The sequence below is a fragment of the Anolis sagrei genome, chromosome 4, assembly GCF_037176765.1.
Source record: "Anolis sagrei isolate rAnoSag1 chromosome 4, rAnoSag1.mat, whole genome shotgun sequence".
Taxonomy (NCBI): domain Eukaryota; kingdom Metazoa; phylum Chordata; class Lepidosauria; order Squamata; family Dactyloidae; genus Anolis; species Anolis sagrei.
This window is the reverse complement of record NC_090024.1, coordinates 183,635,192-183,661,007: the sequence shown is the minus strand read 5'-3', so window position 1 is coordinate 183,661,007 and position 25,816 is coordinate 183,635,192. Positions and strand designations below refer to the sequence as shown.

The 25,816-nt window shown below is 39.5% G+C and overlaps 1 protein-coding gene and 1 long non-coding RNA gene across 3 annotated transcripts; one reads left to right on the top strand and one right to left on the bottom strand.

Annotated features, from left to right (window-relative positions):
• Positions 1 to 1,970: 1,970 nt before the first annotated feature.
• SLC16A4 (solute carrier family 16 member 4) lies at positions 1,971 to 23,880 on the bottom strand. Of its 2 annotated transcripts, XM_060773268.2 has the most exons (8): positions 23,358 to 23,880; positions 20,702 to 20,834; positions 19,957 to 20,100; positions 19,530 to 19,691; positions 10,563 to 11,141; positions 8,096 to 8,307; positions 4,799 to 4,892; positions 1,971 to 2,104 (listed from the first exon to the last, which is right to left on the bottom strand). In XM_060773268.2, the coding sequence occupies exons 1-8, from the start codon at positions 23,475 to 23,477 to the stop codon at positions 1,971 to 1,973; spliced, it is 1,578 nt and encodes a 525-aa protein (XP_060629251.2). In that variant the 5' UTR covers positions 23,478 to 23,880. The 2 variants fall into 2 exon arrangements, with proteins under 2 accessions (XP_060629251.2, XP_067324048.1); XM_067467947.1 differs by lacking the exon at positions 10,563 to 11,141.
• Positions 7,975 to 10,540, top strand: LOC137096990 (uncharacterized). The gene is made up of 2 exons (XR_010909876.1): positions 7,975 to 8,152; positions 9,812 to 10,540. It is a non-coding gene; the product is annotated as an uncharacterized lncRNA (long non-coding RNA).
• Positions 23,881 to 25,816: the final 1,936 nt, after the last annotated feature.

Below are 25,816 nucleotides of genomic sequence, written 5' to 3'. Positions count from 1 at the left end.
ATTCATCTCCAGCCACCATTTGGAATCATAGAGTTGGAAAAGACCCCAGAGGCCATACAATCCAACCTTTTTCTGTCATTCAGAGAAACACAATTAGAACATATATCCCTATAGCAAAATCTGTCAACTTCCTACCTTCCAGACTTTTTGGGCTGCAATATTCATCTCCAGCCACCATTTGGAATCATAGAGTTGGAAAAGACCCCAGAGGCCATACAATCCAACCTTTCTCTGCCATTCAGAGAAACACAATTAACTCACTCTTGACAGATGGCTATCAAGCCTCTGTTTAAAACCTCCAGAGAAGAGACTCCATCATAATCTGAGGGTATATATTCCACTATTGAACAGCACTTACTGTCAGGCAGCTCTTTCTAACAGTCAGGTGACATCTCTTCCTATAGTTTGAATCCATTAGTCTGTGTCCTTATCTGTTTAGCTACACAAAGTATTATGTTATTGTTGTTGAAACTTCAAATATGATGTCATTTGACAGGCTTATTACTTATAAACACAATATAGAGGAAGAACTTCTCTTTGTCATGGATAAATGTCCATATTCATTTGTTTAGCAGCAGAAAACAAGCTTTTCCCCTCCTCAATGTGACATCCTTTCAAATATATAAACATCGTACCTGTCCAAACGTATCTCCTTCTATGTCCCACCTCAGAGCTTAAGATCTTCTGGGGAGGCCCTGCTCTCAGCCCAGCCTTTGTCTCAAACACATTTGGCGGGGACGAGGGACAGGGCCTTCTCGGTGGTGGCCCCCGTCTGTGGAATTCGCTTCCCGGGGAAATTAGGTAATCATCATCCCTCCTCACCATTAGAAAAAGGGTTAGAACGTGGTTGTGGGACCAGGCCTTCGGGGAAAATAAGGTTATAGGACAATTGATAATGTTTGACTATGGCTTGGAAGAGGATTTGGATAAGTTAAGCAGAGTAATCTTTAGTATTTGGGTAGCTAAATAGCCACCAGACTGGCAATAGCTAAATAGATCGTAAGTATACTGTCTTAATCTTTATTTATTAATGTTTATGTTTTAATTGTTATTTTGCTATTTTGTATTTTATGATGCGGCATTGAATTATTGCCAATTGGAAGCCGCCCTGAGTTCTCCTAGGGGTTGAGAAGGGCAGGGTAAAAAATGTTCGAAATAAAATAAAAAAATGAAAAATCACTATAATCTCTTCTCCCAATCTTCTCTTCTCCAAGCTAAACATACCTGGAGAAGAGAAGGTTGTGAGGTGATAATTGTCATAATGAAAAATGCCAGGCATCTTCTATCCAGTGCATTTAATATGCTGAAAGATAACATTTATGATATGTATATTTTCTTTTGGTTCTCCTAATGGGTAGTTATGAAAAGAGCCCAGTCTGTCGTGCACTATTTTTTACATAGTTGGCAGATACTCAAATGAGTAGGGTGATTTTCTGTGAAATTTCTTTGGTCCTCAGTAATACTTTCTGCTTAGTTTTTAAGCTCTCAATGCACCCGAGTGTAAGCCCCCTTGAACACAATTGGAGTTATCTTTCAGTAGATGTGATTACAATTTTACTTCTTGAAGTATAAATCTTTCCAACTGTAGAAGAGAGGAACCTTTAAAGGTGAGTTACTAGTTTCTTGGAATACTAGCAGATTAAGCAGGTGTTATATTTGGAAAGGGACAGGTTTAGGGATCTGTTAGATCTGCTACCTTCATAGTATATTTTAGTTTATAATTTTTTTATCTAATTCTACAGCATATGGTGCTAGAGGCACTTAGGTGTATGTTTTAAGATTTTAATTAGACTTACTAATTTTGAGCCAGTTCACTTGCACATTGAGATACATAGGCAACAGTTTCAAAAAGATATTCCTTTATTTCCATCCTTTATTTTTCTTGATTGCTGCCTATTACACATAGTAAACAAACCATACACTTATTACAGGTTTCCCCATTTCTGCAGAGTTGTTCTTACTGAAACAGTTCATTCATATTCTTGCTTTAATTTCCAGTTTTGGGCTAAAGGTTCAAGAAATAGTGAAATAGAAGAAACAAGAAAGCAGATGCCAGAAAAAATGAAGGAGTAAGCATACATCCCAGTGTAATCATATATCCATCCTGTAAAAAGAATACCAGGGCTCAATTACTAAACATTAACATTTTTGTCAGGATAAGAACTAATGTTCATTTGTGAATGTTTTTTAAATTATCCCATGATATTACTACTATAAATTTACATAAACAGGAAAACTGCTGTAAGTATTGTGTTAGTATAGTCCATATTTTTGTAGCTCTATTGTAGAATTTTTAAAGGATTTTTTTTACATTTTTTGCAATTTTATTTATTAAAATTACATTGTATAGTATTTTATTTTAAATTAAACGTATTTTGTTACTTTAATATATCTTGTGCCATGTTTGTTAAACAATATTTTTGTGCTCTTTCAATTTTTCAGAATTTTGCACTAACATTTCCAATTGCATTTTAAAGAAGTTTCTTTCAAAGTTCCTCTTCAAAAGCATCATTTGTCAGAGGCATGCCAGTCAAGAACAAGAAGTGATATCTTTCAGCCATTTTCCTTAACAAGATCTGCCTTATATCTGTACTGTAATGTGTTCAGCACCAGACAAAAATATTATTTTCTCTGGCATTTTATCCTAAGAAGTATGAAAACGGATATCAATTTATTTTTAATATAAGACTTCATAACATTTCAAAAACGATACAATGGGAGAAAGAAGACGGGTACCCTTTCTTTCCCACAAAACATTATCGTGCTGCTCTCTCAAACATACTGGAGAAAATACTATAGTGTGAAATGCCATTTTGATTATAACTAGTGAGAAAAGGTATGCTGTCTTAAGGGCTATGTTCCATGACCTGTTTACGAAGACAACAATTTTCTCTGCATATTTTCCTGCTCTGAAATGCTATTTTGAAATGAGACACTAGAGGGCCATGCCTTACTTTTCCTGCACTGGAATGCAGGTTGATTCTCCCTTATCTGAAATACATGGCACCAGAAAAAAAATTTGGATTTTGGATTTTTTTGGAATAGCTGTATTTGCATGTACATGGTGAATGGGGTTGGGAAAGGGAATTAGCTACATATCCAGTGCTTGTTGAGTTTTTTTCCCCCAAGGAGCTCTCCCTTCACCACTGTCAGAAACTTGTCAAGGGAAAGGGAAGTGTGGGAGGACGCTGGGTCCTGCATTTTAACTTGCGTAAGCCCTTGGAAAAAGCCGACACTAGGAAGGAAAAACACATTTGAGTTTGTTGGTAAGTCCCAACTCCTGGCCAAACTATGCTGTACTTTCCTGCCGTCCAAGCACTCTGGAAATGGGGCTCAAAGGACTAGCACAGCGTGGATTGTCCAAGCGGCCAGAACTTTCCAACATTAAATTAGCTTACAGCAGGCAGATACATTTGGACTTTTTTCTCTCCTGATCTCTGCTTTTTCTGGGGGCTTTGTATAAGTCAAGCTTCAGGACCCAGTCCTCCCCCCCCCCCCCATTTTAAATTTCTGACTGGTGAAGTGAGAGCTCCCTGAGAAAAAACTCAGTGAGTGCCAGATGTGTAGTTAGCCTCCTTTCCTTACAGGTGGAAGTGGTAGCGGCACAACATTTTCTTGTTTTTGGAGTCTTTCAGATTTCCAGAAAAGAGGCTCAACCTGTGTTAAATTTGTGATTCAAGGTATTCTGAATGGAATTTCTGACTGGGGCCCTATTCTGCTTGCTTACATCGATGGGGTACTTTCACATATGATTCACATCTCAATAAAGGAACAGCATAGAAGAAGTCCTACTGGCTCAGTCCAAAAGCTGACCTTGTTTTGAACAGTACCAGCCACCCTCCTACATACAGGTACATTTACCATATATACTTAGTGCAGTGGTTCTCAACCTTTGGGTCCCCAGGTGTTTTGGCCTTCAACTTCCAGAAACCCTAACAGCTGGTAAACTGGCTGGGATTTCTGGGAGTTGTAGGCCAAAACACCTGGGGACCCAAAGATTGAGAACGACTGGCTTAGTGTCTAATGCATTCCTTCAGTGTCTAATGTGCAACTTCTAGATATAATCCATTTAGGTATTGCTCATAGTGGCAGACTGAAAAACTTATGAAGGGAAAGTATAGCAGTTTCATCTCTTTTTCTTGATTTCTTGAAAATAGTCCTACTGTATTCAGAGTATCTGACTCCAGGTAAATCTTTGCAGCTCTCCCTTAAAGGCATGTAACTTAGGAGCCATCACCACATTCTATAGCAGTGAATTCCATATGTTAAGATCATATGAAATACTACTTATTTAGTCTGGCTACTTAGGACTAATTATAAAATAGTGCATACTTGTCCCCACCACCACAATACTATTTTCGAATGCTTTGCAAAGATAGAGAAGACTGAGACTATGATCTAGAACAGGCACATGAAAGATAGAAGAAAGGGAAGAGTATGCACTAGTTCAGTGGTTCTCAACCTGTGGGTCCCCGGATGTTTTGGCCTTTGACTCACAGAAATCCTAAAAGCTTGTAAACTGGCTGGGATTTCTGGGAGTTGTGACCCAAAACACCCTGGGGACCCACAGGTTGAGAAGCACTGCACTGGTTGATATGTTGATTCAGTGGTGCTGCAGAGCTACTATTGATAAAGTATGCATTACTACTTCCTAGTTTTTTTAGTGACTACTTGTGACAAAGGGAAGGAGAATAATTTCACTGCTGCATTTATTTTTCCTTTTCTCTAAATCTTTGGCAGGTCTGCAGCTTGCTTTTGACAATACAATTATTTCAAAGGAAGTTACAGTTCATGTTACCTGCTAGAGGAGGTCCACTGGTGATTCCAAATCCAGCAATAAATGAGGCAAATCCCAAAGCACTGTGGAAACTGGAGGCACCTACAAGATCTACCTGTTGAGAGAACCAATATTATTGCATGGGTGTACTATGGTCATGTATTATCAGCACTTTGGGAATGTATAACTGGAATAGGATTAAAAAGGTTTAAATAAAATACACTACATACTCACGCATAAGCCTTGAAATTTTAGTCAAAAATTAACTTAAAAACTGGCTTGACTAATCTGTATTTTTTTAAAGGAACCATCCCCATCTCTGAACAGAGTGGCAAAAGGCCAGAGCTTAGTCTGTCCCGGGAGAACCTTAAAGAAACACTGACTCTCTCTTCTCTCTCTGCCATGGTGACACTTCTGGCTTTTTTGAATGCTTGGGTGGGGAAATGGTGATGGCCGTGCTTTCCTCTCTCTGCAAAATGATATTTGACCTATCCAAATGTTTTATCAAGAATTGTAATTTTGGCCACAAAACCTGGGCTTATACATGAGTATGTATAGTAATTAGAATTGACTTCAGCTTTTAACAATTAAATCTTGTTTGTCCAGACTCAGAATTGCAATGGATCTCCTATTACTGTTCTGCCTGGCTTGTTGTAGCGAGGTGAGAACATGCTTAGCTCTTGCCTCAAATGGAGTAATGGAATATGAGTGTGAAAATGTGAAAGTTTCATCAGCCTTCAAGCCACCATGACCCCTTCAGAATGCTAGGCCATTTGGTTAATGTCCCCTACTTTGATATCGTGGATAGAAGTTCTGAGTGGCAAGGAGGATTGTGAGTCTTACATTTTTCTTCTTATTTTTTGATTGATTTTGCTTTCTGGCTTTGTAAATTATTGTACTCACTTGAATCTAACGCTCACCTTTTTTTGACTAAATGACCTTGCCAAAATTGAGTCACACATCAGATTTGCTTCATATAGTAATCTTAGTACTGAGCCAAAGCAAAAGGGGAAGCTGCTTCAGGAAGACCACCTGAATCTCCTCTTTGAGGGATGTTATCTCTAATCCCAGGGCTCAATGCTATGCAACCCTAGGATTTGTAGTTTGGTGAGGCATCAGCAGAGAAGGCTCAAAACTTTGTCAAACTACAGCCTACAGGATTCCATAGCATTGAACAAAGGCAATTAAAGTCAATTCATTCTACAGAATAGATGTACCCCAAGGTTTTCTTTTCTATCACTAGAAGAAATTATACGCATGCAGCCGCTGTAATGCATACCTTTTTTGACCAACTTACAAAGAGTGCACTTTTTGCTGTTGCATATCACAATCGGCAGCAAATCCTTTTTTGGCTTTAGGATGTTGAAAATTGAGGTGCACATTAGATTAAAATGCTCTTTAGACTCAAGTAAATACATTTCCCTTCAGGTGAATAGTTATAGTCTGTAACTACTCACAAAAACATAACTATTTGCAAGCAGCTGAAGTCTTGCTTTAAATAGCTTTAAAAGTTGAAGTCTTGCCGTAATAGCTTTAAAACAAGCATGTGTCATCATAGTATTACCAGGAATAAAGTCCAAAGCTTTTAGAAGAGAAGAGAAAGGCACTCACGAAGCATGAGAAAATGAGAAACTCCACAGGTCCAAAGTACAAGTGGTGGTTTTTATCATTTTTAAACAGCATGCTTGGGCACTGGGAAACTGGACTGAGATGTCAAAAAAGTGCAAGTAACATCCAGCTTCTGGGTTGCAGTGAGTTTTCTGGGCTGCATGGTCATGTTCTATAAGCATTCTGGAACATGGCCCTACAGCCCCCCCAAAATCACAGCAACCCAGTGATTCCGGCCATGAAAACTTCTGACAACACATTGAACATACAGCTTCCTTTTTTGTTTTGCTTTGTTCATATTTAATTAAAACAGTGGGAGTATCATTGGCTGGCTGTGGTTAAAAAAAAAAGATAATATGTAATGAAGCTGGAGTTTAGACCGTAGAATATCAAGGCATTGTTGGTGAACTGTTTATACATATGGGGTAGTAGTGTTCCATCTGTGTTGATTCAGGACATAGGTCACCCTATAGCAGACCTGCACAACTTGCGGGTTTCCAGGTGCTTGGGACTCAGACTCCCAGAAGCCCTAGCCAGCTTGTCCAGGGTCAGAAATTTTGGGAGCTGAAGTCTAAAACGCCTGGAGGGCTGCAGGTTGTGCCCTACAGAATCGGATTTGGAGCTTGGCCCAGAGTTTTTATTATAGCAATGTGTGGCCTCTGTGGTTTGGACATTTTTATTGGCTTCACATTTATAAAGTAACTGCAATTTTACCTGAATAGAGATAGTATTGCGTATGCTACCCATACATTATCTCCTACAGCTCATTTGGTCCTAATTTGTCAATGTGTCTACCATAGGGATCACATCACCGCTTTGTTATCTATGTGTTTGCTTCCCATTATTTTTCTACACAGACATTATGATAATCTTCAATGGCCTGTTTTCAGTTGCTGCAACTGACAGAGCTGCAGAGAATAACTACTAAACAGAGGACATTCAGCATGGAAATTCCCTCTAATGAAATGCTCTGTGATTGACTAGGCATAGACCCCCACCACCGCCCTACCTCCAGCTTTGAGGGAATTTTGAACCCTGAAATTTGAATAATTGAATATATTGATTTGCAGGAAAAATAGAGCCGAACCCCAGTTTAGAACTAGGCATTGGCTGCTTTTTCTTGAAAATCAATGTGCCCAGGTTAATTGCACTGTGTATCATGACAGATGACCCATATATTTTCAGCTTAAGATTGTATTGAAAGGATGCCCTGTCAGTACCAAAGGAAACATATTGACTAATAATGGATCCATAGCAGTGAAATACCATTTCAGTTGCATGTGCGAGATTCTCTTTTTACATTTCAGTGAATGAATGGGAACTGAATTTGTCATCCTCAAAGCGTGTATTTTTCAGTTGTTTTATTTTTTTTCTGTGCACCAAACAAATGCCAGATTTCTATATTGGATGCTTTCAAAAAGACAGAGGACAGTCTTCATTCGAGACCCTCCAGCTCAGGCATGGGCAGACTTGGGCCCTCCAGGTGTGTTGGACTTCAACTCCCACCATTCCTAACAGCCTCAGGCCCTTTCCAGCTTAAGCGGCTGACGGGGGAAAGGAAAGGGCCTGAGGCTATTAGGAATGGCGGGAGTTGAAGTCCAACACACCTGGAGGGCCCAAGTTTGCACAAGCCTGCTCTAGCTATTGCTAAAATGTGTTTCACTGTTAGTTCTTTGATAACTTTGTTTCTTTTTTTCTCCTCCGACTTACCAGCACAGGAAGCAGCAGGGCAAGGTATCCACCACTGAAAATGGCAAAGATTACCGAGTACGTTGTAAGCAGCGGTAAGGTTGTGGCCAGGGGGCACATCAAATTAGTAATTCCACAAAGAATGAGGTACATTTTGTGGTAATGATACTTTTTGATCCAGTTCTGATCTGCAATCCAGCCAGAGAGTAATAAGGTGATTGTCTCTATAATTCCTAGGGTGAAACAAGGAAAAGTCATAAACTGTAAATCATAAGTACATGTGTAAGATTAGTAATCAAAGGCATGAAATATCAATATGCAAAGGTATTTTTGTATCATCCTAGAGACTGAGGAACCTGAGGGAAATCAGGATGTATCTGAGGAAGTTGTTTACAAGAGCTCATCATACCAACTTTATTCCCTCAGTTAGTCTCTAAGGTGCTACACAATCCCTTTACACAAGATTAGAACAGTAAAGAAAACATCTATTTTAAAATGTTAAAGCACATATTACCTACAGGAGTTCTAAGGCCAATGTGGAAATTCAGAAAGGCATCCTAAAAAGGTGATACACATGAAAGAAGGGAATGCACCTCTAAAAAGGCAATTTTCTCCTTTAACAACCAGCATCTCTTTTGAGGGCTAATATCATGGAAAAGATAAAGTTAGTGTAACAAATTAGATAAGCATATGCTAAATAGGTTTGTCCTTGTCAAGATTCCATGCCCAGAAGGATCCTCTTAGATTGTCAGTACATTAATGATAACTAGATTGTTTGGTTTTTTGTGAATTTAGGATATGAAACAAAACACTCTTGAGTAACTTTTAAAATTCAGTTCTATGTTACTTCTAACAGTCACTTGTAACCTTAGGAATGCATAGATAGCTCACAACCCTTAGTTTTCATTCAGCACTCATTCTGTTGTTATTACTTGACTGGTAAATCAGCCATCTATTATACATTGTATTTCCTTACTACTAGTTGCCAATGCCAGCATACTGCTATACATAAGCATGTAATTGCTAGATCACTATGCACTATTTGGGGAACATGTTGTGATCTTATTGTAAAAAGACACACAAGAGAAGACCTGAGTGTTGTAGCCCAGTGATAGTGTAGCCCAGTTGTAGTTCCATTGTAGAGCATATGCTTTGAATTCAGAAAGAACACTGCTTGAAACTTTGGGGAACCACTGCTAGTCCTTGACAACAATATGGGGCAGGATGGACTAGAGAAGTTTAAGGGTTCTTCCACAAAGCCATAAAACACAGAAGACCATGGCAGAATAACCCACAATATCTGCATTGAAGTGGAATATCTGAGTCCACACTGCCATATATCCCAATTCAAAGTGGATAATGTGGGATTTTATCCAGCTGTGTGGAAAGGGCCCAAGGCAGTTTCTTCAGTTGTTTTCTTTAATAGAAAATTAAATTGGCCATTATTTGACATATTTGTTTACATATATGTAAAACGATTTTAACTTCTTAATAATGAAAGATCTAGGTGCTACACAAAACTATAAAAGACAAAACCTGCATACAGCTAGTGTTTCTTTGGTTTTTGTCTTTTGCAGAGCAAGCACAATAAACAAGCGCCTCAGCTGGCAGCATCACTCTAAAATGGATAAACAAACAGACCCCTCAGCTGGCTATATGAAATATGGTATACACACACTGGAAGACTGTGGCCATTTCCCCTTATCTTGATTTCTAAATTATGTGTTTGTTCTTCAGGATTCTTGGAGAGCTGCTTTATTAAATGCAATCAGAATTACGATCCAAGGTCTCATCCCTGGCTCCACAAGTGGTAAGTCCCAGTTACCTCTCCCATGCTGATCCCATACTTTTCTTGCCTTGCAATGGCCCTTGGGTGGGCAATTGGGACCTTCATCTGTTAACCCTGTTTAGCAATATTTTGAATTATTAAACAAAAATTGAAGGAAATAATTTCATTCTGTCTCTTGCACTTTGCAAAACCAGCTGATATAAATAAGAGAATGTATTTTTCATAGAATAATAGAGTTGGAGGAGGCCATCCAGTCCAACCCCCTGCCAGTCTATATCATTTTAAAGAAGGCCTGCCTCAACTATATATATACGAATTAACACATAAATATGTCCCTGAGATGAAGAAAAAGAGCATATTCCATCCCATTATTCACATATTTCCTAATATCCTTGATGCTGCATTACTCCCAAAACAATGTTTTCAGGAAACTTCCTTGTAATCCAGAATTAGTTCATTTTTTCATGTCTCTTATTTGCAATTCTTTGATCATATTTGTGTTCAAACATTTGCCGCAAATATTTTAAGGAAGTTTCAGAATTCTTTTTTTGTCACAAGCCACAAACAACTATATCATGAACGATATGTACAAGATCTATGCTGCTTGATCTCCCTATCCCCAGAGGCATTGGATTTGTTTAATATTGAGATTGTAATAAAGACAATTCAAAAACAAAGGATCTGTTGTTTTTTTCTTACCAGCCACTGTAATCATATAAGCAGTGTCCATTGGCTCTATGCCCAAAGTTTTTGCTCTGGCAGCAAAGTGTAAGGTTGGGATTATATAGGCTACTTGGCTGAATAGAAAGGACCATGTAAAAATGTAGAAGAAGGGGTTTTTCAGGTGGGAAAAGTCAAGAGGACACTGTTTGCAGGAGAAAGATGGGGAATGTTCTTGCTTGATGTTTTCTTCCTTGTTTCGAAAGGAGCTTCGAGTGGTTGCTTGGTTGTCGTTGTTTTGGTGTGTTCCTGGGAGGGGATCTTTTACTTGCATGTCAAACAAGTTGTAGTTTACTGGGGTTAATCGTGCTTCCTCAGCTTGTTGTGGATTGTTTTGATGATCATATTTCTGACTGGGATGAGCCTTCATGTCCGCTTCTGTGATATGGATTTCATCTAGGCTATCTTCACATGTTTCTGGAAACTTACAGGTTTCAGATATCAGAGTGCCTTCATTTCCCATTCCTACATCTTTCATTTTCTGAACATTCACTGGCCGTAGCAGCATGCTGGAAGGCAGAAGGTTCAAAAATATGCCACCAAATATCAGTAGAGCACCTAAGAAAATGAATAGAGACTCAGATGTGATTTACCCCAGTCATATCCGATAAACTAGACAAATAAAAATGTTCATGGCACAGGAGGACTGTTGGCTTCATGTTAAAAGAGAGGGAATTGGGGCAATTGAATTATTTAACAAGTTTTAGTGTAGCTCTGCTGTTAATGGATTGTTAGATGAACAACAACAAAAATAGAAAATGTTCTACCACCTTCTCATAAAATGATATTCAGAGGTAGCCATGTTGACTATATAGCAAAACGTTTAGATGCTGTGTCAAAATCAGTTTTTGCTGCAACTGGGACTGCACTGATTCTGGACTGGACTGATTCTTTAAAGCTTTTATCTCCACCAAAAGCAAGCTCTTTATTGGACCGTAATTAGCAAGTTTCACCTATACAGCACCCAAAAGCTAGAAAGCTGTAATAATTCAGCGGTCACTTGAGAAATTCAGTGTTCTCTGCCTAAGAGAGAAACTTAGCTTTCCACAGGACAGGGGAAGCTGGATCTCAAGGGAAGTTACTTTTTCTGTTTCTAATGGAGTTAAAATGTTACTACCTGACTTTATTGACCTTTGTCCTTGGCCAAAAAGGAATGGCCTCTGCCTACCCTAACATAGATAAAGCTGAGCTTTCCCCCTGACATTAAGTCTAGTTGTGTCCGACTCTGGGGGTAGTGCTCATCTTCATTTCTAAGCCGAAGAGCTGGCATTGTCAGTAGACACCTCCAAGGTCATATGGCTGACATGACTGCATGGAGCACACTTACCTTCCCAAAGCAGTACCTATTGATGTGTTCATATTTGCATGTTTTCAAACTGCTAGGTTGGCAGAAGCTGGGGCTAACAACAGGAGCTCACCCTGCTCCCCGGATTCAAACCACAAACCTTTCGGTTAGCAAGTTCAGCAGCTCAGTAGTTTAACCTGCTGCGCCTCCAGGGGGCCCATCTCTTAACATATTCACCTTATTTCCCTCTTGTATGATTTTAAACATCTTGGCCTGATGAAGAATCCAGTTAAGCTTCAAGAGCCTTCATGATGAATTTTCTGCATTTTGTTTGGCCAATAAACGATATTACTCTTTTGTGAATTTTGGAATTTGTCTCTTAATGGTAAGCATCCTCAACAAAAAAATTAAGAGATGACGGACACATTCTGAAGATTGTCTTGTTATGGTAGTGATACTCAGGTTTTGCTCTTTCTAGTGTTTTGGACTTCAGACCTCAAATCCCTGAACACTGGCTAAACAAACAAAAGGACTAGAACTAGCTGGTAGAGGCTTCCGGTGGCGGCAAAGATGGTGGACGCAGCAAGTTTCTGACGCTCGTCAGATCTTACTCCCAGTTACAGGTCTCAGGGTGAGTTTGCCTCCCCCTGCCCAGTGGAGATAACAGGGCAGCAGACCCTCAGTCCGGAAAAACCTCCCTTGGAGGTTCCCCCAAAAGCCGGACCGAGGTGTGAGACCGAACGCAGGCACCCGGGTGGATCCGGGCCAGGACGCCAGCCGCCATTCCAAGTAAGAGTCACAACGAGGAAAGAAGAAACGAAAGTTGAAACAGAGCGGGAAAAAAGCAGTGAGAGACCAGCAAGGGGGCTAAAGAACAGTCGGGATTATAACTTAGAAAATAAGTCTATTAAATGTTAAAAGCGTGAGTGGAAAAGATAAAATAAGATAGATAAGGAGAAGAACCCAGAATCCAGAAGAAAACTGATTAGAAAGGAGATAGATCGATAGACCAGAGAAGAAGAGAAACAGAGAAACGGACGGCAAAGGACGAGAGTTGGGGAGAACAGGGGTGAGAGAGAATGAGAGAGTGAGAGAGAGGCAGTAAGAAGGAAGAAGAAAGATCCAAACGGGGGAGAGGAAGACGAAGGGGAAAGATACAGAGGGAAGAAACACGGAAGAGGAGACCTGAGGAGACCAGAGGAGAATAGAGGAAAGAACGTTGGCAAGCCGGAAAAAACCACTCCCCAAACCGCTCCCCAAACTCAAGGCATGACAAGGCCTGGGTGAGAAGCGGAGAAGCGGAGAAGGGTGCGAGTACGGAAAAAAGCGGAGAAAGCGCCAAAACAAGCCAAAAATCCCAAATACCCCAAAGACGCCTCCCCCCCCATCCACTCACCACCCCATCCCCCCCAAAAACCGACCAAACCTTTGCCCCGAAGAGGACCGGAGAGATCCACCGACGGACATCCACCATCTCCCTAGCGAGAGGAGAAGAGGAGAGGAGAAGAGAGAAGGAGAGCCCCAGAGGCAGCGGACCACGGAGAGTAGAAGGAGCAACGGAGAGTAGCGAAACAGAAGAAAGCCTCGCAAGGAGTACACGCAAGGAGGAAACATCGCAAGTATAGTGAAACCTCGCGAAAACCCGCGAGAACGACTCCGTGAATGCAGAAGCACCGAGGGAGAAAGAGAAAGCGCGAGGACAGGAAGCAGAGAGAAGCTGGAAGAAGAGAGAGGCTAGAGAGAAGATCCATAAAGAAGTTTGGTGGAAAGAAAGGAAGGGACATATGAACAAGAGATGGAGAGATAAGAGAAAAATTCCCCAACAGAAGGTAAGCAAAGGGAAAGTGTGAATTGAATGAGTGAAAAGGAAAGTTGATTTGGAATAGTGAAAGGACTGAAAAGAGTAATTATAGCCTAAAGAAGAGATAACAGTATCAATAGACATGTCTGTACAAAAGAAGCTAGAGAAAAAGGAAAAAGAGAAGGAGAAGAATAAAGACAAGAAGGGAGGAGAAGAAAAAGAAATACCAACAGAAGAACCTAATCTCAGAGACATTATGAAAGAAATAACGAGATTACATACAGTAGTACAGGTTATGCAAGATAAAAATGATAAGCAAAATACTGCATTGAAGGAAGAACTAAAAGGGGAACTGAAGGAGATGAAGAAGGATATAAAAGAGGAACTACACCTCGCCCTCAATAGAGAAATGACGATAGTCAGAGAGGATATAACTAGATTAAAACAAGAAAATAAGACATTGAAAACTGAAAATGAGAACTTTAAAGAACGTCATCTAGATCTGGAAAAGAGAATGAAGACAATGGAAGGGACGATTACCACTCTAAAACTCCAACAAGAGACGCAAGAACTGAGAGAAAAGGAATTTCAATTAAGATTCCGAAATATAAAGGAAGATGAAAATGAAGATATTAGGGGCATGATCTCAGAACTGGTGGCAACCATAACGAGGAAAAATCCAGAAATAACAGACAGAATCATTGATAGAGTCATCAGAGTTAACTCTAATTATGCCAAGAAACACAACGTACCTCGAGACATTTTGGTGCACTTCACAAGGAAGAGTGAAAGAGATGAGGTACTAAGGGAAAATGCAAAATCTCCAATATTATTTAGAGGAAACAAGATTGCGATCCTAAAAGAAATTCCCATAACAATATTAGAAAAAAGAAGAAAATACCATTTCTTAACAGAAGAGTTGAAAAAAAGAAATATCCGATTTAGATGGGAGAAAAAAGAGGGCATAATGATTACCTGGAAGGACACAAAACACTGGGTTACCTCAGAGGCAGAGGCGAAAACATTCTGGGAGAAAATCCAAAGAGAGGAAGGTAAAGACCTGCAAACACCAATAAGGAGAAGCGAGATAGAAACCCCAAAATCTGAGGGAAGAGATGAGGAAGAAGAGGGAAGTGAGGAGGAGTCCCCGACAGAGACCGGATTGAGCAAGAAGAAGAGGAAAAGAGCGAGGAAGAAATCACCCCGAACCCTACTCCAACTTGAAGGACCAGACGGAACAAAGCCAGCGGGGGAAAACAAGGTAATAAAAAATAAACTAAAATGGATCAAAGAATTAGAATAATAACCCAGAATGTTAATGGACTGAACTCCCCAAATAAAAGGAAAAAAAATATGGCATTACTTAAACAAACAGAAGTGCGAGATAACATGCATACAAGAGACCCATATTTCAGAGAAGCATACCGCCCACTTGGAACAAAATTGACTTGGAAAATTGTTTTATGCATGTAGCGGGGAAAAGAAAAGGGGAGTCGCAACCTATGTTAAAGAAAAACTGATGCCAAAATTAGCCTTTAAAGATGGGGAGGGAAGGATCCTAGGAGTTATGGTAAATTTAAATGGGAAAAAGGTACTTGTGTGTAACATCTATGCACCAAATGGAGGGAAGGTGGAATTTATGCAGAAGTTAAGGAGGTGTATATTAGAACAAGATTATGATGAATTGCTGACCTTAGGAGACTTTAATGGGGTCTTGGATACTCAAAAAGATAAATCAACCAAAGTAAAACAAGGAACCCAGTGTGCAACAGGAGCCCTTCCTAGATCCTGCACCCAAATATTATCAGAATTAGACTTGATAGACATATGGAGATTACAACATAAAAGGGAGATTGACTATACCTTTTTCTCCAATCGTCACCAAACCTGGTCACGCATTGACATGGTTTGGTGTACGAAATCGCTAGCAAACAAGGTGGAAAACTCAAAAATATTACCAATACTAACATCAGACCACGCCCCAATTTTAATAAAAATCCGAGAAAACAATAATGAAGGATCAACCTTCAATTGGAAATTAAACGAACACCTAATCAAAGGGGATGATAACCAAAGTAGATATAAAAAACTATTAAAAGAATTCTTTACTTTTAACATAGAAAAAGACACAAATATAGAAGTGATCTGGGATGCATCAAAGGCCTTCATGAGAGGCCACTTTATAGAACATGCAGCCAGGGAAAGGAAAAAGAAAAAAACAACTTATGAAAAGCTAAAGAAAGATTTAGAACAACAAGAGAAACAAGCTAAGCTGAATCCAACAGACAAAAAACTACAATACCAGGTAGATCTATTAAGGAAACAACTGAATACTCTGGACCTAGAGGAGATAGAAAAAAAACTTAAATATGTTAGGCAGAACTATTTCGAAAACGCCAACAAAGTAAGTAGATGGTTGGCGAGGAAATTGGCCAGAAAAAGACAAGCCCACAGAATAATACAGATAGAAGAAGAAGGAGAAACCTTTCACAAAACACCAGAAATACTAGAACAATTTGTAAAATATTATAAAAAATTATATTCGGAAGATGCAATTCCAAAAGAAGAGGTGATGCACTTCCTGGGTAAACAGAACATAATAAAGATAACAGAAACCCAAAGAGAAAGGTTGAACAAAAAAATTTCAAAGGAAGAGCTACAAAAAACAATAAAGAACCTACCCAACCACAAAGCGCCTGGCCCAGACGGATTCACAACACCGTACTACAAAACATTTATAGACCACTTAACAAGTCCCCTACTGAGAGTTATGAATAAAGTACTAGAAGAGGGAGCAATTCCAGAGACATGGAAAACAGCTACCATAACTCTAATACACAAAGAAAATACAGATAACACCAAAACCAAAAACTATAGACCAATTTCACTCCTTAACAATGATTATAAAATATTTACTAGCATCTTAGGGCAAAGACTGAAAGAAATACTCACCGAAAGGATAAAAGACGATCAGAAGGGCTTTTTGCCAGGGAGACAAATAAGGGATAACATCCGCATAATATTAGACGCGATAGAATATTATGACAAAAAAATAAACAAAGAAGTGGCATTCCTGTTTTTGGACGCCGAAAAGGCGTTCGACAACGTCAATTGGTTCTTTATTAAAGAGATCTTAAAAGAGATGGATATTGGCTATAATTTTAATAAAGCAATAGAGACAATTTACTCACAACAATATGCGAGTATAACAATCAATGGCCAAACATCATCCAGGTTTGTTATCGAAAAAGGAACCAGGCAGGGCTGCCCATTGTCTCCCCTCATCTTCATCCTAACACTAGAATTGCTATTAAACAATATAAGGAGAAATGAGGACCTAAAAGGCTTAACATTGGGGAAGTACAGGTTCAAAATCCGGGCCTTTGCAGATGACATCGTATGTGTGATGGAGGACCCTCTAAATACTATAAACAAATGGTGGCAGGAACTAGAATCGTATGGCTCAGTGGCGGGCTTTAGAATAAATAAAGAAAAAACCCAAATGCTGATAAAGAATATCTCCAAAAAAAGAGAGGATGAACTTCAAAGGAAAACGGATCTCAAAGTGGTCAAAAAAGTGAAGTACCTAGGGGTCATCTTAACAACAAAAAATGCTCAACTATATAAGAATAACTATGAGAGAAAATGGCCACAAATCAGAGAGAAATTAAAAAGATGGGAAACACTAAAACTCTCACTCCTAGGGAGAATATCTGCTGTACAAATGAACATCCTCCCCGACATGCTCTACCTCTTTCAGACCCTCCCGATTATAAAAACCAGGAAAACATTCGAAATTTGGCATAGGGATATAAAAAAATTTATATGGAAAGGGGGAAGGCATAGGATAAGCTTTACCAACCTTTGCGACAATAAGAAAAGAGGGGGTCTAGCACTCCCAAACTTACGTCTCTACCACGACGCATCAGCCTTGTGCTGGATTAAGGAATGGATAAACCTTAAAGAGAAAAAATTGCTAGCTCTGGAGGGACACGACCTCATGCGAGGTTGGCATAACTATCTATGGAGGGGGACAGCCAAAAAAGAAAGAGACTTTAAAAACCACTTTGTAAGAGCACCACTCATTCAAGTCTGGGAAAATTATAAAAACAAGTTCCACACAAAAGCCCCATTATGGTTTTCACCTAATGAGGCTAGTCAAATCAGAGGAGCCAGCAGAGAAAAATGGCTGACTTATAAGGAGATAATAAAAGGAAACACGCATGAACCATCTTTAAAAACTCAGGAGGAATTAAAAAAATATGACCCTACGCTGTCGTGGTTCCAGTACCACCAAATAAAAGAAAGTTACAACCTAGACTACAAGAGTGGTTTCGAAACAGAAGAGTCCTTTTGGAATAAAATTATGCAATCAGAAACCCATCACATACGGAAAATATATCAAGAACTGCTTAGATGGGAAACGGAAAGAGAACAGGTCAAAGATAATATGGTGAAATGGGCGAAAGATCTAGGCCGCCCAATTAAATTTACGGAATGGGAGGGAATTTGGAAAAATAAAATAAAATATACATATTCAAATGATTACAAGGAGAACTGGTACAAACTGTTTTACAGGTGGTACCTGACCCCGGAACAGCTAGCCAAATTCAGCAGGGGAAAATTGGGGGCCAAATGCTGGAAGTGCAAAAGAACTATTGGAACATTCATTCATATGTGGTGGGGGTGCAAAAAGGTGAAATCCTTTTGGCGTGTTATCCATAAAGAATCCGAAAAAATATTGAAAAAGAAATTTCTGTTAAAACCTGAATATTTTTTGTTGGGTATTACCGATTTTGATATGGACGATAATGAAAATAGAATATTCTTTCACCTTTCGACAGCGGCCAGAATCCAGCTGGCCAGTCTCTGGAAATCTAATGAGGTCCCTACAATAGAACATTGGATACTGAAAATGTATGATGTGATGAATATGGATCTATTGACCCAAAGGTTAAAAACAAATGGGAATAAAGAAAAGCAGACAAACTGGGACATCTTCATAGAATATCTTGAAAAAGAAAGATAAGACCATATGAAGACAACAAGACATCTCGACAAACTCAAAGAAAGACTCTTACTAAACTGCAGTTACTATAAGCAATGTTATCACTATATGTATTAGATAAGAAACATTATTGAACTGTTTCAACTTGGAAGCTTGTAATTTTTTTTTTAACTACCCCCTACCTGTTGTTTCTTGTCCAGATGTCCCCCCCTCCCACTCCACCCTTCCCATTCCCCATTCCCAACACCTCACCCCCCCTAACCCCCCAACCCCTCCCTCCACTCCCCTCTCCCTTACCTACCTCGTTTGTTTATCTTTCCTGATGTGCTTCTTTTTATATGCATTGAAACTTACAATAAAGTTTATATATATAAAAAAAAAAAACACTGGCTAAACAGACTGGGCCTTTAAGGAGGTGAGGATTAATGAGTCCGCTCCCTCTGAAATCTGATGAAAATTTTGACGTAAATACTGTGGCTCAATGTGATTTTAAAAATGTAGTAGTAAAATACACATAAAAGAAAAGGTTCCACCTTTTCTGTCAAGCACCATGATACTTGTATTGTGTAAGATTTCTGCATTCACCTGAACTCAAAGACAAAACTGAATTACAGGACAGGGGAGGAAAGTTTGGTTACTATTTCACTGTTGAAGTATCTGTGTCAGGTTTAACATCAGCCACAATGCTTCATTATAACTATTGATTACAGTTTAGAAGGGGAAAAATCTCAAATGAATAATTGACATTTCTGTTTAGACATTTCAAAGCAAACAGAAAAATGAAAAGGAGCATGTTGCAGCCATGGTTTATTTCATAATCAAAATGAACTGTGTGAAGTGAAGTCTACTAACCTTTCCAGCCATATGTTTCAATTAGTAGTTGAGCAAATGGTGCTAACACAACACTCAGGCCCATCCCTGAGCGGCCAATTGCATTGGCGAGAGCCAAGCGTTTCTTGAAGTACTTCACAATCATCACTGCTGCTATCTGGTACAAGATAGCAAAACCCAATCCTGAAATGAAAAGGCATAGTAACTAAAAACTGAATCCTGATTAAAAATATTCAGTTTAGTTAGGCTTTCACTGTTTAAAAACCCCACAATACACAGACTTATTGCAATGAGAATCAGAACTAGCCCATAATGAATTTCATATGTGCAAGTACAAGGAAAACACAATCTTCTCTTTGGCAGAAAAGTATTTTGCAAAAGCCATCTAGTCAGTGAGGATGTATTTGTGTTCTCGCTAAGTGACACATATTGACAGGGCACAACCTACCTGCTAGGAATCCCATAGTTACACAGAGGAAGGAGATGCCTGTAGCCAATGTACTGAAAAGAAAACCAGCGCTAGCCAGACATGCTCCAATCAAAGCCGTTTTCCGTTCCCCAAGCATTTCACATACTATGGTTACCAGCGGGGCTAAAACAGAAGAGATGTCTTGAGTTTAAGAATACTGTTCATTGCATTGCACTCACACCAAAGAAAAAATATCTACAAAATGGTACATTGTGAAAACATAACATTACATATTATGCATTAACTGTTTTCCATCATTTCAATTTTGAGGCCAAGCTTGATGTCACTTTAATACTTTTTTTATTTTCTTCCTTGTGCTGGAGTATGTTCAGAGTAACTGAACTATATGAAAATGTACAGAGGCTGGAACTATTAGTCTACCTTCCCCTCTAGTCCTAAACTGGATGGGGATCTGCCTGATACATCTTTCTTCCAAAAAAAGTGATCTCTTGAAACAAAGGATCACTCTGGCAAGAAGCCCTGACCCGAACTAGGGGAGCCAAAAGGCTAAGGTCGACTATCCCTACAATCCTCCCTCCCCATGCTAGGGTCACCCTAGTTCCCAATTGTGTTTAGGATTGCTGTATGGATAGATGAATGAAGTAGCTACTCAGACTGGAGAAAAGTATTTCAGAACAAACATATGTCCAAAGTTGGCTTTCTTAACCAAACCATGCTATTTCTGCAGGAGTTGTTTAAGCAAAAACATTTGTGTGCTGCTAACCTGCTAGGAATCGGAGAGAAGACATAATAGAACCAATCCAGGAGACTTGTTCAGACGAGCCACCAATATCTTCTTGGAAGGCCACAAAGAAAATTGTAAAGGTTTTCAGTGCTCCCATTGTAGTTAAATTTACCTTCAACAACAAAATATATAAAATGCCAGTTGAAATAAAATGGGCTGCCACTGGACTGCAAAATGCATAGAGCAGACTGTTCTTGTCTTGTAGAACACAGAGACTTATGAATTTATAATATGGCAAGTGTTAATCTTGGAAGGTTTTTTGGACAATATAATTTGGTATGAACTTTTGGGTCTGTCAAGTCCAAAGATTATGGGGGAAACACCACAAGGAAGGAGCCCCCGGTGGCGTGATGGGTTAAACCCTTGTGCTGGCAGGGCTGAAGACTGACAGGTCATAGGTTTGAATCCTGGGAGAGCTGTCAGCTCTGGCTCCCATGCGGGGACATGAGAGAAGCCTCCCACAAGGATGGTAAAACATCAAAACATCCGGGCGTCCCCTGGGCAATGTTCTTGCAGACGGCCAATTCTCTCACATCAGAAGCTACTTCCAGTTTTTCAAGTCACTCCTGACATGGTTAAAAAAAACACACCACAAGGAAGAACAGAAATAGTGAGGGGGGGGGGGGAATAGATGATAAGAGATCTGCAACACAAAAGATATGGAGAGGTTGAAGGAATTAGACAAGGTTAGCTTGTTAAACAAGATGATTGATGGGCTACGTGACTGCACTCAAATATCTTAAGAGTTGCCACACAGAGGAACATGAAGGCTTCTCCTTTGCCTCAAAGGGGAACTTCATGCTTTTAAGTTACAGGAGAGTGGATCTGGATTGAGCATCAGAAGGAACTTCGGCAGCTGAGTCAAAGGTGGTAATGTCTCCTACATGTCTTGGAAAAGAGACTGGCCAGTTGTCTGCTGGGGATTGTCTAACTAGAAATGCTGCATTGAGCAGGGATTGAACCTGATAGCCCATAAGGCCCCTTCCAACTCTTATGAGTCTGTGAGTGACCTGCATTAAAAGATATAATTGCACAACTGTCTGCTTAGTTCCACCATGAAAATTTGGAAGGCAATGTAATTCCAGGTTTGTCACACTTGAATACTCATAAGGATTGTACAGAGATGGTAAAGTTAATGGGAAACAACACATTTCACTTATTAATAAGATTTTTAAAAAAATCCAATTCCGTTACACACATGGAGCAGTAGTGGTATTTGTTAACTTTAAAATCCCGTAGTTTGTATTATTATAATGCTTTTCTCAAGCCCACAAAAACACATACACATAAATCTCAGTGATTTGGGTTTGGTTTCCACCAGTGCCTTCACTTGGGAATTACAATTAAAAACATCAGAGGAGTGTGTGTGTGTGCGTGTGTGTAATGATGCAGTTACAGTCACTTCAGTCTGAATCCTGTTTGTTCAAACTATGGTAGACATGATGAATGGTGAACCAATATGTAAATCAGGAGAGCTGCTTGGGTAAATGCTCAGCTTATTGGCTGTAGTACTTTGATTTAACATTTACACTACGTTTAGAGATTCAGCCCTGTATTCATGTTATAGAGCACTGCTTTTTAAACTGTGGGGCCCAACCCCAAATGGGATGCCCTTAGCTCAGTGTTGGGGTCATTAAAAAGATTGGCAGCAGTAAAAGATTTCTGAATACCACCCAGATGCAGTATTTACAGAGAACTCTGCTATAAATACTTCAGCTGTATTTCACAAAACAAAACAAACAAAAAAACAGCCTGTTCAGCAAGCTTTGCAAAGGCTGTCTGATTTTATACCTGTTTTATATATCTGGGGTCACACAAACATTTCTTGGGCAGTAATGGGTTGTGAGTGAAAAAGGTTTCAGAAGCCATGCTATAGAGAATTACATTTTTGTTGTGCCTCAAGTTTCTTAGCAAGATTCATTCGGAGGTTTGCTACTCCCTCCCAATTTTGTTTAAATCTCCTCTCAAGGCATTATTAATTTTTCCAAAAGTATAATATAAATCCAGATACACAAAAACAAAACACAGACAATAATAAAAAAATAAAAAGAGGGAAAAGATCAAGAATAAAAGTAACCCTACATTACTCCCACTTCATTCATACCCTTTACCCTTACCCGGTAGGCTGTTAGGAATTGTGGGAGTTGAAGTCCAAAATACCTGGAAAGCCAAAGTTTGCCCATGCCTGCTCTAAAACAAGCAAATTAATTATATCCCTCCTCCTGCACCCCCCCCCCCCAAAGATTAACAACACTGTCTTCCCTTTAAGTGTGAAAGAGTGTAACTTGCCTCTTGAGAGGAGATTCCACCTCTTTTATCTCCTGGAATCCTAGGGCAAAACATCATTTTTCCACACTGTTGCAGCTTTCAGGGATGGAATGAGCTTCAGATAAATTTTAATAATGATGATGATAATAATAATAATCATCATCATCTTTATTTATACCCTGCCGCCATCTCCCAGGGGGACTTGGGGCGGCTCACAAAGTACTCAAGGATGCAAACACGCAAAATACAAAAAGTGCAAAGACAATAACGCAAAAGCAATAACAACCAACATAAACATCACAGCCCCTGTGGTTAAGATCCGTAAAATGCAACAATAGACCACTGTGTGATTTATTCTGTTTCTTACCAGAAAAAAGTTAAACACAATCAACCATCCCCATCCTCCATCAGGAACTTCTGTACTATGCATGTCTTTGATGTTATTACTGTTAAGTGGCATTCTCTCTTTTTCATTTTTCCTGCACATCTTGAGCTGTAGATCGCATTTTTATACTCCTCTTACCACTCAAAAGATCATTCTCAGTGTGGATTGCCTCTTGAAATGCAGGCTACTTTATACCATCTGGAACTCTTAACCATTAACCACTGTTTTTAAAGAATAAAAGACCCTGCTGACCCCAATAAATACCTTAGTTGTGTTCTCACTGGTTATTTTATGATAGTGTTACACTGACTCAAAAAGATAACTGAGCGAGTATTGGCCCTGTTACAGCATAGTACCTTCCCCAATGTTTTTGCCTGACAGGAGCACTTGAAGCAACACCATTCCATGCCGCTTACTTGCCATGGGACACAACTTGTTCAGAAGAGACCTTTGTGTACTCGTGCTTGTAATGCTTGGTTGTTGCTTAATCACATGCTAGGTTTCATTATTTTCCCTATGCAACCTTTTCAGGTAATTTCATTAAGATATTGGTGCGATAACACCCGAGGCAGAGCTCTGCTTCCTTCATCCCTTAATTCCCAAAATATTGCTGAAGAGGCGGGATGTACAGGCAGTCCTCAGGTTATGAACAAGATAGGTTTCTTGTTTGTGTGTAAGTCGGAAAAGATACATTTTAAAGTGTAACTCCAGCCATTTTTTTGCTGCCTTTATACCTGTTCAGAAGTTTTCACCTCACTTTCTGTCAATGTGACAATTGGATTATGAACACTTTGGGTTGTTGTAGAAACAAGGCACTTCCCATGATAACTCTTAACATAAGTGAATTTTCCACCCTAGGAGTAGATTTCCTCTCTTTTTGTTGTCTAAGCCATTGTAATGTAAGTCAAGTGTTCATAACTTGGCAACTGCTTATAATGGGAAATCCCTATTTTGATCCTGTTTTTGTTTGGAGGCCATAAGAAAAAGCTAATGAATTAGTTAACCAGCACATCCAGCAACTTCCAGGATAGAGAAATGACAGAGCAAGCAAGGTACATCCACTGTTGTTGGGTAATTCCATGCTTATGTTGCTGTTGCTGTTATTGTTTGTTCATGTTGTGACTCTGTATGTTTTGATGTTGTTGCTTGGAAACCGCCGAGTCCCCCCGGGGAGATAGAGCAGTATATACATAAAGTATTATTATTATTATTATTATTATTATTATTATTGAGAAGTGACAACTCTCAGAAATTAAAGTGTCACACTTGAGACAGAATCATGGCGATACCAAAACTCCACACTTGACATAGGGATGTCTACAATATTCATGCCCATCTTTAGCAGCCTTGTGATGTGCACTTAGCTAGTGTTCACTACTTCCGGTTCTAATAATGCTGATCTGAAGTGTTTTCATTATTCAAAAATGGGATGTTAAATAACATATTTCCCTCCATCACACATCAGCTATGTTTGCACTACATCTTAGCCAACATTTGCCTAAAAGAGCACAGGCTTTTAAAAGAAGGAATAGAGCAGAAAGGCTACTTTAGCCATTAACTCGGCCTGCAGGGTGGGGAATGGGGTGATGCAATATGTAACCTTTTAAGAGAAGCTGCAACTATCTCAAGTGAAAGGGTTTTTGGAGAGTGGTGATGGACTGAGTTCTTGCCTCTTAATTCAGCTAAACAGAACCTTCCTGAATAGCAAATGTTGTTTATTTGCCAATAGATTATGGGTCTAGAGCAGTGGTTCTCAACCTGGGGTCCCCAGATGTTTTTGGCCTACAATTCCCAGAAATCCTAACAGCTGGTAAACTGGTTGGGATTTCTGGGAGTTGTAGGCCAAAACACCTGGGGACCCACAGGTTGAGAACCACTGGTCTAGAGATTAACAATTTTGAGTTACCCTCTAAATTTAGGGATTTAGAGAGCTTTTAACAGCTCTCAAGAATTAGGACATGAAATGTCCATATTTAGTAACCAGTTCTATTTGTATCACTTAATTCAGCCAGTCCAATTCAATGAAGACATCTGAGTAACACAGAACCATGTAGTTACCCCCAATACATCTATTGGATTGGTATATCAGCACAGAATTCATATGTTAGGGTTGTTAAGTTTGGTTCGGAAAAACCTAAAATTCAGAAAAACTTAACCAATTTGGACTTTTGAACCAATTTTGAACCATGCAGGAATAGTGGGAGGAGCAATTTGAACCACTTACCAATTTTTCGGAATTATTTTCGGATGTCTCCCACAGTTATTTTGATTTTCAGAACCATTAAGCAACTTTGGCAAAGCCTAAACAAACGGTTTTAAAAACTCGCGGCTTCCCTTCCCTGGCGCGTGGCCGCGATGCAAAGAGGGACGAGGTGGGTATGGCAAGCAGCAGCACAGCTCTTCTTGAAGGCCACGCCCAGTGGTAGAGATTGCAAAAGGTC